At 52.0% G+C, this 15274-nt stretch overlaps 2 protein-coding genes across 5 annotated transcripts in view; one reads left to right on the forward strand and one right to left on the reverse strand.

Annotated features, from left to right (window-relative positions):
• SPINT1 (serine peptidase inhibitor, Kunitz type 1) lies at positions 1 to 13722 on the reverse strand. Its single transcript, XM_047863024.1, has 13 exons — positions 13570 to 13722; positions 13096 to 13201; positions 12603 to 13049; positions 11850 to 12389; positions 3791 to 3918; positions 3423 to 3561; positions 3156 to 3326; positions 2946 to 2972; positions 2497 to 2622; positions 2330 to 2380; positions 1473 to 1643; positions 1237 to 1284; positions 1 to 874 (listed from the first exon to the last, which is right to left on the reverse strand). The coding sequence occupies exons 1-13, from the start codon at positions 13720 to 13722 to the stop codon at positions 651 to 653; spliced, it is 2331 nt and encodes a 776-aa protein (XP_047718980.1). The 3' UTR covers positions 1 to 650.
• PPP1R14D (protein phosphatase 1 regulatory inhibitor subunit 14D) overlaps positions 12559 to 15274 on the forward strand; it is a 25905-nt gene continuing 23189 nt past the window's right edge. For 2 of the 4 annotated variants that reach the window (XM_047862810.1, XM_047862806.1), the window contains exon 1: positions 12559 to 12697. The gene's annotated coding sequence lies outside the window, so the exon portion shown is untranslated. Of the gene's footprint in view, positions 12698 to 13026; positions 13675 to 15274 lie in introns of those variants that run through there. The other 2 variants (XM_047862808.1, XM_047862807.1) reach the window with 2 other exon arrangements.

The following is a 15274-nucleotide window of genomic DNA, read 5'->3' on the forward strand; positions in this document are numbered from 1 at the left end:
TCACAGAACCAACTATTTTATTACACTGTGGGTGGACTGGGGCCTGTGGAGGGCAGGGGGATGGGTGGGGTGTGATGCCTGAGAGCCCTGGGGCATGTGGGGAGGATACAGAGCATCAGGCTCTGCAGGGTGCACTCTTGGGGGCAGGGAAGAGGCAGCCCCTTCCCACTCCTCTCACCCATCCCCATGGCATTAAATAAACAAAAAGGAACTCTATACAGCACAAAATATACAGGGAGGTCCTACCCCCCAGCCCTCAACTGTGCATAGTGACAGGGCCAGGTCTGAAGGCAGGGCTGGGACCTCCAGCTTCTGACATTGCAGCTTTGAACAGGAAACAAAACTCCAACTTCTTTGAGATCCCAGGCAGACAGGTCCATCTGTGTGTGGGACTCTGGGTTCAAAGGTTTTCTGCTCCTCCCAGGCCCTGGAGCTTTCTCAGGAACCAGAGGCCTAAGCTTAGCTGAGACATATCCCAGAGGGGCTGGAGCCTGGCCTCAGGAGTGGGCCTGGGAAACAGGCTAGAGCGGTCTGGCCCCAAAGCCTTCCCCAGCTCAGGCTTCCATCTTGGCAAAAAGGAAGCAGGGCCAGGTGAGAGCTGGAAAGGGTCTGCGAGAGTTCTAGAGTGAAAGGCCAAGGTAGCCCCAGGCTCAGAGGGGCCGGGTTGTGTGGTTATAGACCAGGTGCTCCGTGTCCTCTGTGGTCGAGACTGTGGAGCTGGCAGGGGTAGGGGGTTGGGGGTGGCAGTGGTGGTGGTGGTGGCGGTGTCTGTGGAAGCCCTTTCTCTGGTTCTTGAAGAAGCAGTAACCCAGTATGGTGACCACCACCACGATGCAGGTGGCCAGGAGTACTGCAATGGCCACCTCCACGGAGCCTGGGGGGAAAAAGAGGCCTAATGGAGGAGCTCCCGGGGCCTGCTCAGCTCTGATGCCCAACCTCCCACTCTGTGCAGAGGGGACCAAGTCAAATGGATGCCAGGTGTGGAAAGACCTCCAGCGTACAAGCAGCTGGGCTCCATTAGGAGCTCAAGGAAAGGCCTGGGACTCTGACGGCAACCATAGGACACGCGCTTTCCGGTGCCTCCCTCCTCTGCCCATGGCAGGTATCACTACTGACTGTAGCTCTCGGTCCCTTGAGCCAGCCTCAGGATCCTTCTGAACACAGGTTTGGGCGATCACATGGAGTTGATCCTTGAGATGATACCTACTCATTGGTGAGAGGGCAGACGGGGCTTACCTACATTAGGAATGGGGTTTTCCCGCTGCAGATCAAAAACATCCTTCTCTACAAAATAATGAGGAGAGAGACAAATCAGTACTAAAGGCTCTGAGACTCAGTTGCTCCTCGGTGCCCCAGACGGCCCACTGCCATCCTCCCCCACCCCCACTGCAGCACTCTGCTGATGCGCTGAGTGCTCTAGCTCAGCCTTTCCCCTCCCCATCTTCCGTCCCCTCCCCCACTGCCCAGCTCACTGGAGATGCCACGACAGGACTCGAGACATTGCTGCTCCTCCTCAAAATTGTTCTTGTTGCCATAACAACCACCATAGGTGAAGCGGGCACAGCGTTCACTTAAGGGGTTGTAGTACCAGCGTGGGATGTTCTCCAGGCAGAGGCCTGTGTCTGGCAGGTCCACGCAGTGCCCTGGGGGGTAAGGAATGGGCCAAAGGATGAGTGAGTCCATGGGGGGCCACCCTGCCACCATCCACCAGGCTCCACCTCCTGACCAACCTCATGCTGAGGAAGGCTGAGAGTCAGTGAGGGCCTCCGGGGCCCCAGAAACACACATATCCTGGACAACAGTCTCAGGCACAGAAATACCCCACATGGACTCATGTAACCGTTTTTTTCCATTTTCTTTCAGCTTTTCCGATTGTGTCAAGATCTCGGTTTTCTCTCCAGCACTGGATGGTCTATCTTTTTAACAAAGAAGGCTCAGGGTCTGACCCTGGCAGGCAAATGTCTAGTGGAAATTAATTAATGTTGTTTTATTATAGTTATGGTAATAGTTAATATCAATCTGTAGCACGTAACAGTGGCTTCCCATGTACGCTACTGATGTGAAACTTCCTTTAACACATTAAGGTAGAAATGTATTTGATTTATAGGAAAAGTGGTAAGTAAATAACACCTCAGTGATATGCGGGCATGGTGGTAAGAGGAGGACCGATGCATGGGAAGCATGAGGCCGAAGAGAGCCTAGGAGCCCGCCAGGTTTCTACCCGCAACCTGGCACACACAGCAGGCCCCTTTGGCATCCTGGAGGAGTGAATAAGGATAAGGCAGTGCCAGCCTCTCTCCTGACCCAGGGTGCCTGAGGAGGACCTCACCTTTGTCACTGGGGAAATGGATGTTCTGGAGCTCCTCGAAGCCACTGGTGTCTGCAAAGATGAAAGATCAGAGGCCCAGGCCAAACAAGGGTCTTGCAGGGGTGCAGGATGAATGGCCAGGACCTCCCCCTCCGTTGCCCACCGCCCCTCCCTCTCCCAGGCCTCACATTTTTCACAGGTGGCCTCATCAGAGGCGTCGGGGCAGTCGGGAGTGTCGTCACACTCCAGGAAGCGGTCGATGCAGCAGCCATTGCTGCAGCGGAACTCGGTGGGGTGACAGGTGCCAGAGCACACTGGGTGGGGTGGGATGGTGTTGAGGGTGAGGTCAGGCTCCAGCAGAGGTCACCAAGTACCAGAATCCATCATCTACCTGGCCTTCTCTACCCCAGCAGAGCATTATGACATGTCCCCTGCTCCCCTTCTAGCACCCCCCACCCGCACCCTCCTACACACAAACTGGGGAGTTCCTGATAGGGTGCTGGGTTGCAGTGGGTGGGGTGCCTGTGGTCCTTCCATATCCTACGAGGGCAGGAATGGGTTGGGCGAAGGAGCTCAGACAGGGGCAAAGACATGACCTGGCAGGGGTGAGGGGAAGAGAGAAAGGAGCAAAGCCCACCTGGACGGTGCCTGTCCATTGAGGGGCCTGGGAGAGAGAAAACAGACAAGTGAGAGGAGTCAGGGCCAGGTCCCAGCAGAGATGAGCTGTTTGGGGGTAGGGGGGTGGGGGCTGGGAATGCAGGACTCCCAAGCCCACTGTCCTGACAATGGAGAGACCACATACCCTGGGGGAAAGTCAGGGTCCCCAAGCTACCTGGTAAAGGCCCACCTTGCACATCCCGGCAGGCTAGCTTGCACTCTTCTTCCCGAAGGTAGTTGTTCTTATTGCCCAAGCAACCTCCATAAATGAAACTCTTGCAAATCTGTTCCGTGGGGTCGTAGTACCAGCGGGGGAAGGAACCGCGGCAGCGGCCCACCTTGTTGGATGCAAGGCAATATTCTGGGGGAGGGGAGGAAAGCTTGTGAGGGGGCCCTGTGGGGCCCCATCATCAGAGGGGGCCGGCTCCAGGTACTGCCTCCCTGTCCCCTCCCTTACCTTCTGTCTGCTTGGCAGACAACACAGTAACTGTGACATTGGCCGTGCTCTCTGGCTGGTCTGAGTCGGCCACTGTCAGCTGGAACAGGTAGGTGCCTTCCTTGAGTCCCCACAGCTTCACCTGGTCCGCCTCATTCTTCTATACACAGGAGTAGCCATCAAGCTGGGACCCGCCCGGTGTCCCTCAGCTGTCCCAGTCCTCCCAGCCACACCCCCACCTCCATAGGGAGAGCAGAGGAACTTGGTATTAAATGTATCCTCAGCTTCTATCCACCCCAACCATCTAGAACCTCAGGCTGGCCAATGGTCCTGGAAAGGGAACCCTGGAGAGCTGAGGTGGGGGTCAGGGAGCCAGCCTCGTGTCTCACCTCTATTCTGACATCTGTGTCACCCTGCAGTAGGGACCAATCTGTGTTCTCCACACCCTTCAGCACCAGCGGTTCCTGGGGCTGCACCTTCAAGTCTATGCCTGCCCAGGTCTTGGGGATCCGGGACCCTGAAGGGGAAGGTAAGGTAAGATCAATTCTCACTGAATGGGCCAGAGCTCTCCTGAAGTGGGGAGCAATACGGGCCACACCTAAACCAACCTAGGACTCAGCAGCCTGCATGGGGTACAGGCAAGAGCTCACAACTAAATCATCCTCTTGCTCTCTATTTAGATAGTCTTTGTTACACTGAAGATATGTTTAATGTTGTAAAACCTACTTTCTGAAGAAAAGTACTGAACAGCCTGTGTCATTTGATCCCATTTAGGGGAAAAATATATATAGGAGAGGAGCTTATTCTCATTTTCTTTTTCTTTATTTATTTAAGTTTACTTATTTGGAGAGACAGTGAGAGTGCACGCACAGGTGTGGGGGAGGGGCAGAGAGCATCCCAAGCAGACTCCTTGCTGTCAGTGCAAGAGCCTGAAGTGGGGCTTCATCCCATGAACCATGACTCGGGCTCATGACCTGAGTCGAAATCAAGAGTCGGACTCTTAACTGACTGAGCCACCCTGGTGCCCCTATTTATTTTATTTTATTTTAAGTAGGCTTCATACCCAGTGCAGAGCCCAACATGGGGCTTGAACTCAGAATGCTGAGATCAAGAGTCAGACACTTAATTGGCTGAGCCACCCAGGTGTCCCCTCCCCCATTTTCTATAACACACAAGTACTTGTGCTAATGCTTTAAAAAATTAAAGTAACAATATTTTTGAAAAGTCAAATAAGTAAATATGTAATTAACACTATTACCCCTCATTCTGCTCTTCTGGATTGCTGCTGAGAAGCCCATCCTGGTAGAACCGTAAGCACAGAGTCCCTGGGCAGCAACGTGGCAAGACTTGGTGTCCCAGAGTATGTAGCCACAGGAGGAGGGTGCCTCTGCCACCTCAGACAGACTCTGCCTCCCATTATAAGGGGTCTTGAGGGAATCACACCCTCCCTCAACCTGACAATGCCTGTGCCTGAGGCTTCCTCCGGTCTCAAGTTAGGGACTGGAGGTAGGTTGAATGGGTAGACCCAGAAAATAGGGTTGTGTCTAATCTCCAGAATTTTTGAATGTGACCTTAACTGGAAAAAGAGTGTTAGCAGAAGTAATGAAGCTAAGCATCTTCATATGAGATCATTCTGGATTAGTTGGGTAGGCCCCATCCAATGATATATTGTCTTTATAAAAGACAGAAGAGGAGAAAACAGAAAGAAGGAAGGCCAAGTGAAGACAGGCAGAAACTGGAGTGTGATGTAGTCCCGAGCCAAGGACTGCCTGGCACCACCAGGAGTTGGAAAGGGCAAGGAAGGATTCTCCCTGGGGGTCTTCAGAGGGAGTATGGCCCTGGCAACACCTGGATTTTGGACTTTTGGCCTCCAGAACTGTAAGACAGTAAATTTCTGTTGTTTTGAATCACCCAGTTTGTAGTAATTTGTTTCAGCAGCCATAGGAAATTACACACTGTGTTGGAGGGGATTCCAGGCAGATTAAGACCCAACACCAGGAAGCAACTTGGGAGAAGAGACCCAACAAGATGAAGCAATATGTGGTGTGTGTACAAGACAAGGAAGTGGGCATACAGAGAAGGGCGAGGTCACAGCAAGTCAGAGAAATAGGGAAGGCTTTCTTGGGAAGGGAGAAAGGACTTTTTTTTTAACCTTTTTAAAAATTTTAATATTATTTTTTATATATAATTTTTTATATATAATTTTATTATTATTATTATTTTAAAAGTTTATTTTTGAGAAAGAGAGAGTGAGGCAGAGGATCTGAAGCAGGCTCTGTGCTGACAGTGGACAGCCCAACATGGGGCTCGAACTCATGAACTGTGAGATCATGACCTGAGCCGAAGTCAGATGCTTAACTGACTGAGCCACCCAGGTGCCCCAATTTTATTATTTTTTAATGTTTATTTACTTTTGAGAGAGACAGAGATAGGGTGAGCAGTGGGGGGGGGGGGGGGGGAAGGGGGGGACAGAGGATCCGAAGCAGGCTCTGTGCTGACAGCAGAGAGCCCGACGCAGGGCTCGAACTCATGAACCACGAGATCATGACCTTAGCTGAAGTCAGATACTTAACTGACTGAGCCACCCCGGCACTGCGAGAAAGGATTTTTTAATTCTTTTGTTTTTGTTTTTATTTGGTTGGTTGTAGAGAAGTGTGCGGTGTTGTTGATAACAGCAGGAAACATGAGCCAAAGCAAGGAGTTGGGAATTTGCAAGGCCAGTCTGGCAGACATTGAAGAGACCAGCCTGGGTGAGACAGACCATAAAGGGCCCTCAATGCAGGGCCAGAGCATGTGGACACAGCAGAAATATATTTAAATATTTAACAACTAGTGGTACAGGAAGGGGACAGACATGGCCATGAGCAGTGGCACAGAGTTCTAGAGACCACAGCTGCACCAGACATTGACCTCCTAGATGTATGATCGAGCTTCAGGAGTCTACAGGGAGGGGCCAAGGGCCCAGGCAGCAGGGGCACTCCTGAGCACAGGGCAGCAGCTATCTATCCCTCTGTTTGGAATAACGTCTAAGGAGAGAGGAGGCCGGTGAGTGGATCAGAGCCACAGTTCAGAATATGTGAAGGGAGTCATCTGAATTAAAGGGGTAGCTAAAGGAATGGAAGGGAGGATGTGAGAAGCTTTCCGTGTCTGACAGGCATTGGGAACTGAGAAGAGTAGGCACAGAGAAAAGGGAAACCAGATCTAGAGGGAACCTAGAGAAGTTGAACTTGAGCAGGGAAGACCACTGAGGAAGTAACCAGCAGGCAGAGGAAGTGTGTATGGGGACTTCTGACAGGCCAGAGCTGGAGACAGGTATGGAGTTGTCTTTATTAACAAAGCTGCCAATAGTTTATTTTGTGACACAGCAAAGTACCTAAAATTCAAATTTTTGTGTTCATAAATTGGAATACAGCTTCATCTCCTCATTTACATATTGTTGACAGCTGCTTTCACCTTACAACAGGAGAGCTGAGCAGCTGAAACAGAGACTATATGGGCCACAAAGTGTAAAATATTTCCTATTTGAACCTTTACAGAAAGTTTACTGATCACGAATCTCCATCACCTACCTTCCTAACCATCCTACCACAGCTGCATTCTTGCCCCTCTCCAGATGAAAAAATTGACATTAGAGAGGTTAAATAACCTGCCCAGGGTCACTCATTTTCTGAACAGCAGAGCAGGGATCTGAACTCTGGTCTATCTGACTCCATAGCTCATGGTCTTTATAAAACACCATGCTGCAGTCCACTCACCTACTTAGAGGAGTGATTTTGATTGCTTTTCATTATCTTAGGGTTGTTTTTGACTTAGGTAATACATATATAAAATTCAAAAAGTACAAAAGAGTTGGGGCACCTGTACGGCTCAGTTGGTGGAGCATGGGACTTGATTTCGGGGTTGTAAGTTTGGTTGGGTGTAGAGATTACTTAAAAAATAAAATCTTGAGGGGCACCTGGGTGGCTCAGTCGGTTAAGCAGCCGACTTCGGCTCAGGTCATGATCCCGCGTTCCGTGAGTTCAAGTCCCGTGTCGGGCTCTGTACTGACAGCTCGGAGCCTGGAGCCTGCTTCCCATTCTGTGTCTCCCTCTCTCTGCCTCTCTCCTGCTCATACTCTGTCTCTCTCAAAAATAAACAGACATTAAAAAATTTTTTTTCTTTATTTTTTTTCTTTTTATTATTTTTTTAATTTTTTCTTTAAATAAAATCTTGAGGCACCTAGGTGGCTCAACTGGTTAAGTGTCTGACCTCAGCTCAGGCCATGATCTCATGGCTCATGAGTTTGAGCTCCACGTTGGGCTCCAAGCTGATGGCGTGGAGCCTGCTTGGGATTCTCTGTCTCCCTCTCTCTCTCTGCCCCTCCCCACTCTCTATCTCTCTCTGAAAATTAAAAAAAGAAAAAAAAAAGTTAAAACTAAATAAAACCAAAAACCTTACTACTGCCCCCCCGCCCCACCCCCGAAACAAGTACAAAAGAGTAGTATTTTTTTTTTTAATTTTTTTTTTCAACGTTTATTTATTTTTGGGACAGAGAGAGACAGAGCATGAACGGGGGAGGGGCAGAGAGAGAGGGAGACGCAGAATCGGAAACAGGCTCCAGGTTCTGAGCCATCAGCCCAGAGCCTGACGCGGGGCTCGAACTCAGGGACCGCGAGATCGTGACCTGGCTGAAGTCGGACGCTTAACCGACTGCGCCACCCAGGTGCCCCCAAAAGAGTAGTATTAAGTCTTGTCCTTTTCCCCTTAACCTCCCAGGGTCCTCTCACTAGAGGCAACCATTCTATTTTATATGTGCGTGTGTGACTATCAAGAGACGGTACTGAATTTATAAGAATGCAAGTTCTTCTTCCTGTTTTTCTCACAATGTATTTTGGAAATCCTTCCATAGCAACATGGAGTTTCCCCTTTTCTTGGTTGCACAGTACTCATGTGAATGCATCATAACTTACAACTTATTTAACCAGTACACCAGTCTCCTCTTGACTTAGATTCTTTCTTTTCTTCTTCCTTCCCTACTAAAAACCAAACCATATTGCCTCAGGGCTTATTATTATTATTACTATTATTATTAAAACAGCACTGCCACATACAATTATAGGATGTGTTGACAGACATTGAGATTGTTTCCAATTCTTTGCTATTATAAACAATGCTACAACGAGTAACTGGCTGGTAAGTGGGTTTACACACATATAAGTATAGCCACAAGATGAATTCCTACCAGTGGAACTGTGTTGAGGATTATGTGCATTTACAAGTTTGTATTTTTTTTTTTTAGTATTTATTTATTTATTTAAGTAATCTCTTCACCCAATGTGGAGCCTGAACTCAACACTGATATCAAGAGTTGCATGATCCCCTGACTGAGCCAGCCAGGCGCCCCCATTTACAGTTTTGATGGACATTGCCAAACTGTCCTCCACCGAGGCTCTACAGAAGGTTATGTCAAGCGTAAGTGAGTTGAAAGGAAGAAGAGAAGGTAAGAGATAAGAGCAGTTGGTAGGAGGCTGAGTCACTGAGATTCCTCTTTGATGAGGCAGAGAAAGCGAGCCACTGGGGGACTCACAGAGGGGAGGGGAGACCCAACGGGCGAAGACCAGGACAAACAGTGACAGCAAAGGGATGGGAGGAGAGAGCTTCCACAAGCATGTCAGATGCAGGTGCAGAGGCCTAGAAGGAGGAGAAAGGGAGGACCTGGGTTGCAGGGGTTGAGAGGAAATAAAACCGGAAGAGCAGGAAAGAAAAGTGCCTGTCTGGGACGAACTGTACCCAGGGGGCTTGGCTGGCATTCAGTAAAGGGTCCAATAGGGGCAGGTCCTGAGGTGACCTCTGAGAGACAAAGCCATAGGGGCAGTGAGCTGGGGGCTGCGCATGCCTCTCTCCTTGCATTTTTCAGAAAGTAATCAGCCGAAGACAAGACTACTTGGGAGTCTACCTACCTGGCAGATAGGCTAGCCCCACCAGCCCCCAGGGTGCAAGTGGACAGCAGAGTGATGCACCTTGGGCCAAACCAGCAACATCCACCCAGCCCCAGGCCCCAGGAGCAAGGGGCAGATGCCCCACCCTACCACTCCTTACTTCCCACCCTCAAGAGAGCAAAGGGCCAGAGTGGCAATAAAGGAAGCCCTTCCCCAGCTGCCAGGCCTCAGGACATCGCCAGGAAACAGACTCCACCTCCTAAGCCACTCTTCCAACAGAAAGAGGGGGAGGGCAAGTAAGGGGAGAGAAGGAAGGAGCAGGGTATTCGGGAGGCCACAAGAATCTAGACTAGATTGGCCACAAACAGGGAAAGGGGAACAAGCCAACCCACCCTGATTTCTATACCCAATGAATGAATCAAATGAATCAAAGGTTTAAATGCCCTGAACACCTAGGTGCCCACCTTGCCTGCCTTGGTCCACCCTAGCCTCCAAGATGACTTTATCCTGCTCTTTCCCATCTCCAACCTCTAGCCAGGCTCAGCTGAGAACAGACTCCTTGATACCAAACAGCTCCCCCCAACCCCCAAAGCACTGCAGCACCCTTAAAATGGCCTGGAGCTCGCACTCAGTTCACGCCCTACCCAGCTCCCTAAATAACCCAGGAAATCCCCACTCCACCCTGTGTTGTGCCAAACAAGCCAGCCAGGGTAGGGGCATTTCCAAATGAGGAAGGCTGGTCGCAAGACCCTGTGGCCCCATCCATCTCATCTCCCCGACCAGACCCCAGAGTTTCAGGTGCTGGCCCTGGAGCAGAACTCCCATGGACTCTCTGTCAGATCAGGAAGGCACAAGAAGCTCAGGTCAATTAGAGTCATCACCACCTACACTCTCTGCTACTTCCTTGTGGAACAGGCTCAGGCCCTGGCCCAGTGGGACTCAGGTGGCCCAGCCTGCCCCAGAGATGGTGCCTACTCTCCCCCCTCCCCCACCCAGAATCCCCATCCCACCTCTCCTCAGAGACCCAAGAGAGCTACTGGAAGAAGGATGGGGAGAAGAGTGGGTCCCTAACATGCGAGAGAGTTTGGCCCAGGAAAAAGCTGGAAAGTCCTTTTTCCTCTTTCCAGAACTGAGACCACCCCCAGATTGAGTACCAGCCCAGTCCTGGCCCCTGAGCTCCCAGTCTCTGGTTCTATTATCTGCTGGGCTATCATGGGTCAGAGTGCTAGGTTTCTACCAAAAACGTGGCCTTGTGTGAAAACCAGCATAGGACTTTTGGAGATCCTGCCTGGATTGAGTCCCACGTCTCCGATTTATGGGCAGTGCTATCCTGGGCAAATTATTATTATTATTATTATTATTATTATTATTAATTTATTGTCAAATTGGTTTCCATACAACACCCAGTGCTCATCCCAACAGGTGCCCTCCTCAATGCTGGGCAAATTATTTAACATGGGAGTCGGTCTCCTAATCTAAAAAGTGGGATGACAACTAATAGCACCCTTTTCAGAAGTGGTTATCATGAGGCCTAAGTCAGAGTCTAAGTGGCACAGCAATCAGTAAACTATAAAGTGCTAACAGAGGTTATCAGTTGTGACCCATCCCTGCCCTGGAGCCCCACCTGGCCAGAACATCAGACAGAGAAAATGGGGAACGAAGGTCTCTGGGGGAGCCCCAACCCCAGCTGACTGCTCAGTCCCAGCAAGGAGGAGGAGGAGCCCCCACTTTGCCCTTATCCCTGGAAGTAAACAAGGTGAGCAGACCTGGTAGCCTGGCTATCACATCCTAAGCTGGGAGAGCCCTGCCTGGCTCACCCGCGTACACACACACCTGCCTGGACAGCTGACATCCCTCCCCTACCAGGTATACATACCAGTGGGCTGACTCACTCAGCAACCCTGCTCACCCCCACCCAGAGCCTCTGGCTACTGTGCCCACAACACCACCCCTTCCTCTTTTGGGTCAACCTCAGACTGGGCTTGTTCTTTAGCATCTGGGGTCTTGGAGTTGTCCCCATACCACCAAAAGGCCAATAGGTGGGAAGAGGGGGTGCAGAGAGATGCTAACCAGTCCCAAGCCCAGCAGCAGAGAAGCAGACTATCCTTCCCCGGGCTCACTTGACAGGGCCTCAAGGCACCTAGCACAGTGCTTGGCCAGGGGTGTCTAGCTAGTCACCAGGTGGCCTCCAGACGACTCACTCCCTGACTTAGCATATGAGGGCCAGCAATCGGGAATCCGGGAATCCGGAGGAGCTGCCTCCTCTCTCCCAAACACACATCCCAGAGCACCAGCCCACTCAACATCCTGAATTAGGGAGCCAGAGTCTGGATTTTAGGATGTCACCCCTCCCCACTCTAGTAGTCTGTTCTGTGTTTACTGTTTATACTGCCCACTTCTAAGGAGGAGTCAGGGCTGAATGGGACTGTCCTCCTCACTCCTTTCTGATGCTCGCCTCCCCCAGGACTCCATTACCAGTCCCTTTTCTGAGTCTCCCCACATCCATCCAACCGGGTCCCCTCGTACTTACCTCCAAAGCCCTGGGTCCGAAGCTCGCGGTAGGAGCGGTAAACCTCCCGCGTGAGGTAGTTGATGAAGCCCTCCCTGGGTGCGAACTTGCACACGAAGTTCTGCTCGTAGAGGCAGTTCATTAGGAAGCAAGCGGCAATGGCGTCCTCCCCGCCGTCGGGCTGCAGCTCCACCAGCGCCAGGTTGCAGTTCTGGGTGGTGCAACAGGCGCGCACGCAGTCCCAGCCGCGGCGCACGGTCGGGGAGCCCAGGAAGGTGGCCCCGTTGCCGACCGAGGCCTCGGTGTCGAGCACGAAGGCAGGCACCCCGGCGGTAAAGCGGTCCAGGCAGGCGCCTCCCGCGGGCAGGCCGGGGGGCGCGGGCGGCGGCCCGGCCTCGGTGCCCAAGAGATCGAGGGCGCACAGGAGCCACACGGTGACTGCTGGGACGCTGGCCTGGGAGAGGCGGGCACGGGCCATCATCCTTCCCGGGGCCGTTGCCCTCCTCCCCACGGGGGTCACCTTCACTGTGCGGCCCTCTGGGCTCCGAGGGTGCTTGAGACCTGAAAGAGGGGAGGAGACGGAGGAGGAGACACACCGGATCAGCCGGAGACTTCCAGGGAGGCGGGCAGGCCAGGAGGAAGTCGAGAAGAGGGCTGGGGAGCACCCCAGGCCCCGGGAGTGAGGAAGGGTACGCTGGCCCAGCCCTCCCACTCCCACTCTGGTGACCCGGCCGTTCTCGGACCCCCAGATGGACGGCTAAGGAGCTCACGTACCCGGGCACACGCAGCAGCGCAGAACAAAGGGCCACACATGCTCCGAGCCCGCTCCGTCCCCGCCTCGCGCTCCGGGGCCCGGGTTACCTGCGCAGGTGAGTGGGGTGGGGCTGCCCCTGCCGAGGTTCCGGTCCCGGCTTCCTGCGCGGCTCGGGCCCCCGCTTCCGCCCCGGTGCCGGGTGCGCTGAGGCTCGGCCACTTCCTCCCCGGGTTTCTGGTGAAACTGAGTCAGTGCGGCCGGGGCGGGGCGGACATTAACCCCAGCGCCGCCGGCCCCGCCTACTGCCGTTGCGCCGCCACCTGCCCGCCCTGCCCCGCCGCGCTCCGCCACCGCCACCCCATGTCTCCGGACCCCTTCCCCGCGGACTGCTCCCGGCACCGTCTCTGGGTCCCGGCCCCGGGCGGCGCCCCTCGACGCTGCTCTACGTAGGCTCCGCCGAGGCCAGCCTCACGGCAGGGCCCAGCACCCCAGAAGTGCAGCCGGTTCTCTGGCCTGGACGCCGCAGCAGAGTCGTCCATTCGGGGGTCCAGCACTCCCGCCTCCCTTTCCGGTCGGGGCCAGCATTCCCAGCTCCTGGCCTGAGGCGCTTGAGAAGGAGCTGGGGGAGGAGAAATGGGGCAAAGCCCGACGCCAACGGCAAACGATCTTGCCGCCGTCGTCAGCCCTCGGGAAATCATTTTCATCTCGTGGCGGGAAGAGATCCCAGAAGCTGTGGGGCTGCACCTTTGGTAACTGGAATCCCGGATGCCTGCTCCAGCGTCACCGCCCTTGCCGGCTCCGGGAAGCCCTCCTTTCTGCCAGAGTGAGCAGTTGAGGCGATTTCCTCCTTCCAGGTTTCCCTGCTAGACCTGCAGTGGTTCCATTTTGTTTGAGGGCCTTCCTTGTACTGAGGTTTACATTCAGGTCTCTGTCAGAGCTGAGTCCCTGTTAGCTCTCATTGGTCTGCCGCCTCCTTCCCTGGAGTACAGGTTCCCTCTTCTCTCCCACTAAGAGGGTGCTCCTGGTCAAGAGCTGGTCGTCCTCTTCCAGTAGAATGCCATCCTTGGAAGCTAGAAGCTCCAGCTCACCAAAGTAATTGAGATAATGACCTTCACAGATCTGTGGGTTCCTTGAAACCATGAGTGAAGAACTCCTCTTAAAGACCATTCTTACAGAGCAAGATTGGCCTTGTTAATGCTCTCCCCAAAAAGAGATTCCACACCTTTTCATGATGATCTAACAAATCCCGCCCAGTGAGAACGTTCTTCCTAATTTCTCATCTAGAGCAGCTTTACCTACTAGGTCCTGTAGCCACCCTTTGATCATTTTCCTGGATGACCTGCAACACTCCTCAACTGCCTACATTATGAGTGTTAGGGGTGGGAATCTGGGGTCTTTGTTACATTATGAGTGTTAGGGGTGGGTCTGTCCCCCTCCTCTGGATTTTCTGCTTTTTTTCTCATTGCCCCTCGCACACTGGTGGACACAGGACAATGGTGTTATGATGAGAATGCAGCAAAAGATTGTGCAGTTACTGGGGAGAAAGGGTTTTGTTGTGAGCAGATTTCTGCCTCCCCCAATACCTTATACATACAAGAATCCTAACACAGGAGACTATGACCTTATGGTGACGTGACATAACCATAGATTTATCATTACATCCATCTACACCATTACAAAAACCTGTATTTATCAAGCACTGACAATGCCCGAATGCTGTTTTTAAGTACTTCCCACACGTTGCCCTATATACTGAAAACAAACCAAGAAAGTAGGTACTATTTTTATCCCCATTTTACAGGTGAACAGACAGGCTCAGACAGGTAATGTAGCAGGTGGCAGAGGGAGGATCAGAGTCTAGGCAGACCAATTCCATTGCTTTAGCACCTAAACCCTGGGCTTTACTACACTTGCAACTCTGACTTCAGCTGGACCTTCCACCCTGCCCACAGATTTAGCTTGCCAGAAATAAAAACTCATTTTCAAGTGGTGGGCAGCCCCCTTTAGTTAAGATGCTGGCACAACTTGACATAATTGCTAATGCTCACAGCTACTCTGAGAATAGTTTCCACTTTGCAGAGAAGTTCACTAACTCCCTTGAGCTCACAGTGAAGAGTGGGAGGCAGGGCTGGATAGGGCTTGAGTATGTGGACTTTAGACTCAGGCTTCTGGGTTTAACTCTCACCTGCCACTTACTATCTGTGTGGCCTTTGGCAAGTTATTTAGCCTCTCTGTGCCTTGGTCTCCTTGTGTATGAAGTGGGGCCTCAGAGGCTATTATGAAGATTAAATGAGTTACTGCAGATAAAACATTTGATACCATGAGTGCCCAAAAGTAACAGAGCTAGAATTTTATTCCAAGTCTCTCTGCCGTCAAAAACGACACTTTTCCTACTACTTTATACTGCTTCCTACATACTGAGAAGAAAAACTACACATGAGAGGAAAAAAGACTAAGATGGTCCACCCAAGTGGTGAAAGCAATGGCATTTGAATGGCGGGAATATGGGGTAACATTTTCTTCTTTCTAGTTTTTAAGTTATCTTCCAAGTTCCCTTTAGTGAGTTTCCACAATGAAGACCAGAAATATATCCTGACAGTCTCCACATTCGTCATATTTAGCGCCAAATTGCTCCTCTCTCCCCTTTCTCTCCTGGTCTCATTGTCCCTGCCACTTTGGAGTTATCTTTGCC

This window comes from Prionailurus viverrinus, chromosome B3 (assembly GCF_022837055.1).
Source record: "Prionailurus viverrinus isolate Anna chromosome B3, UM_Priviv_1.0, whole genome shotgun sequence".
Taxonomy (NCBI): Eukaryota; Metazoa; Chordata; class Mammalia; order Carnivora; family Felidae; genus Prionailurus; species Prionailurus viverrinus.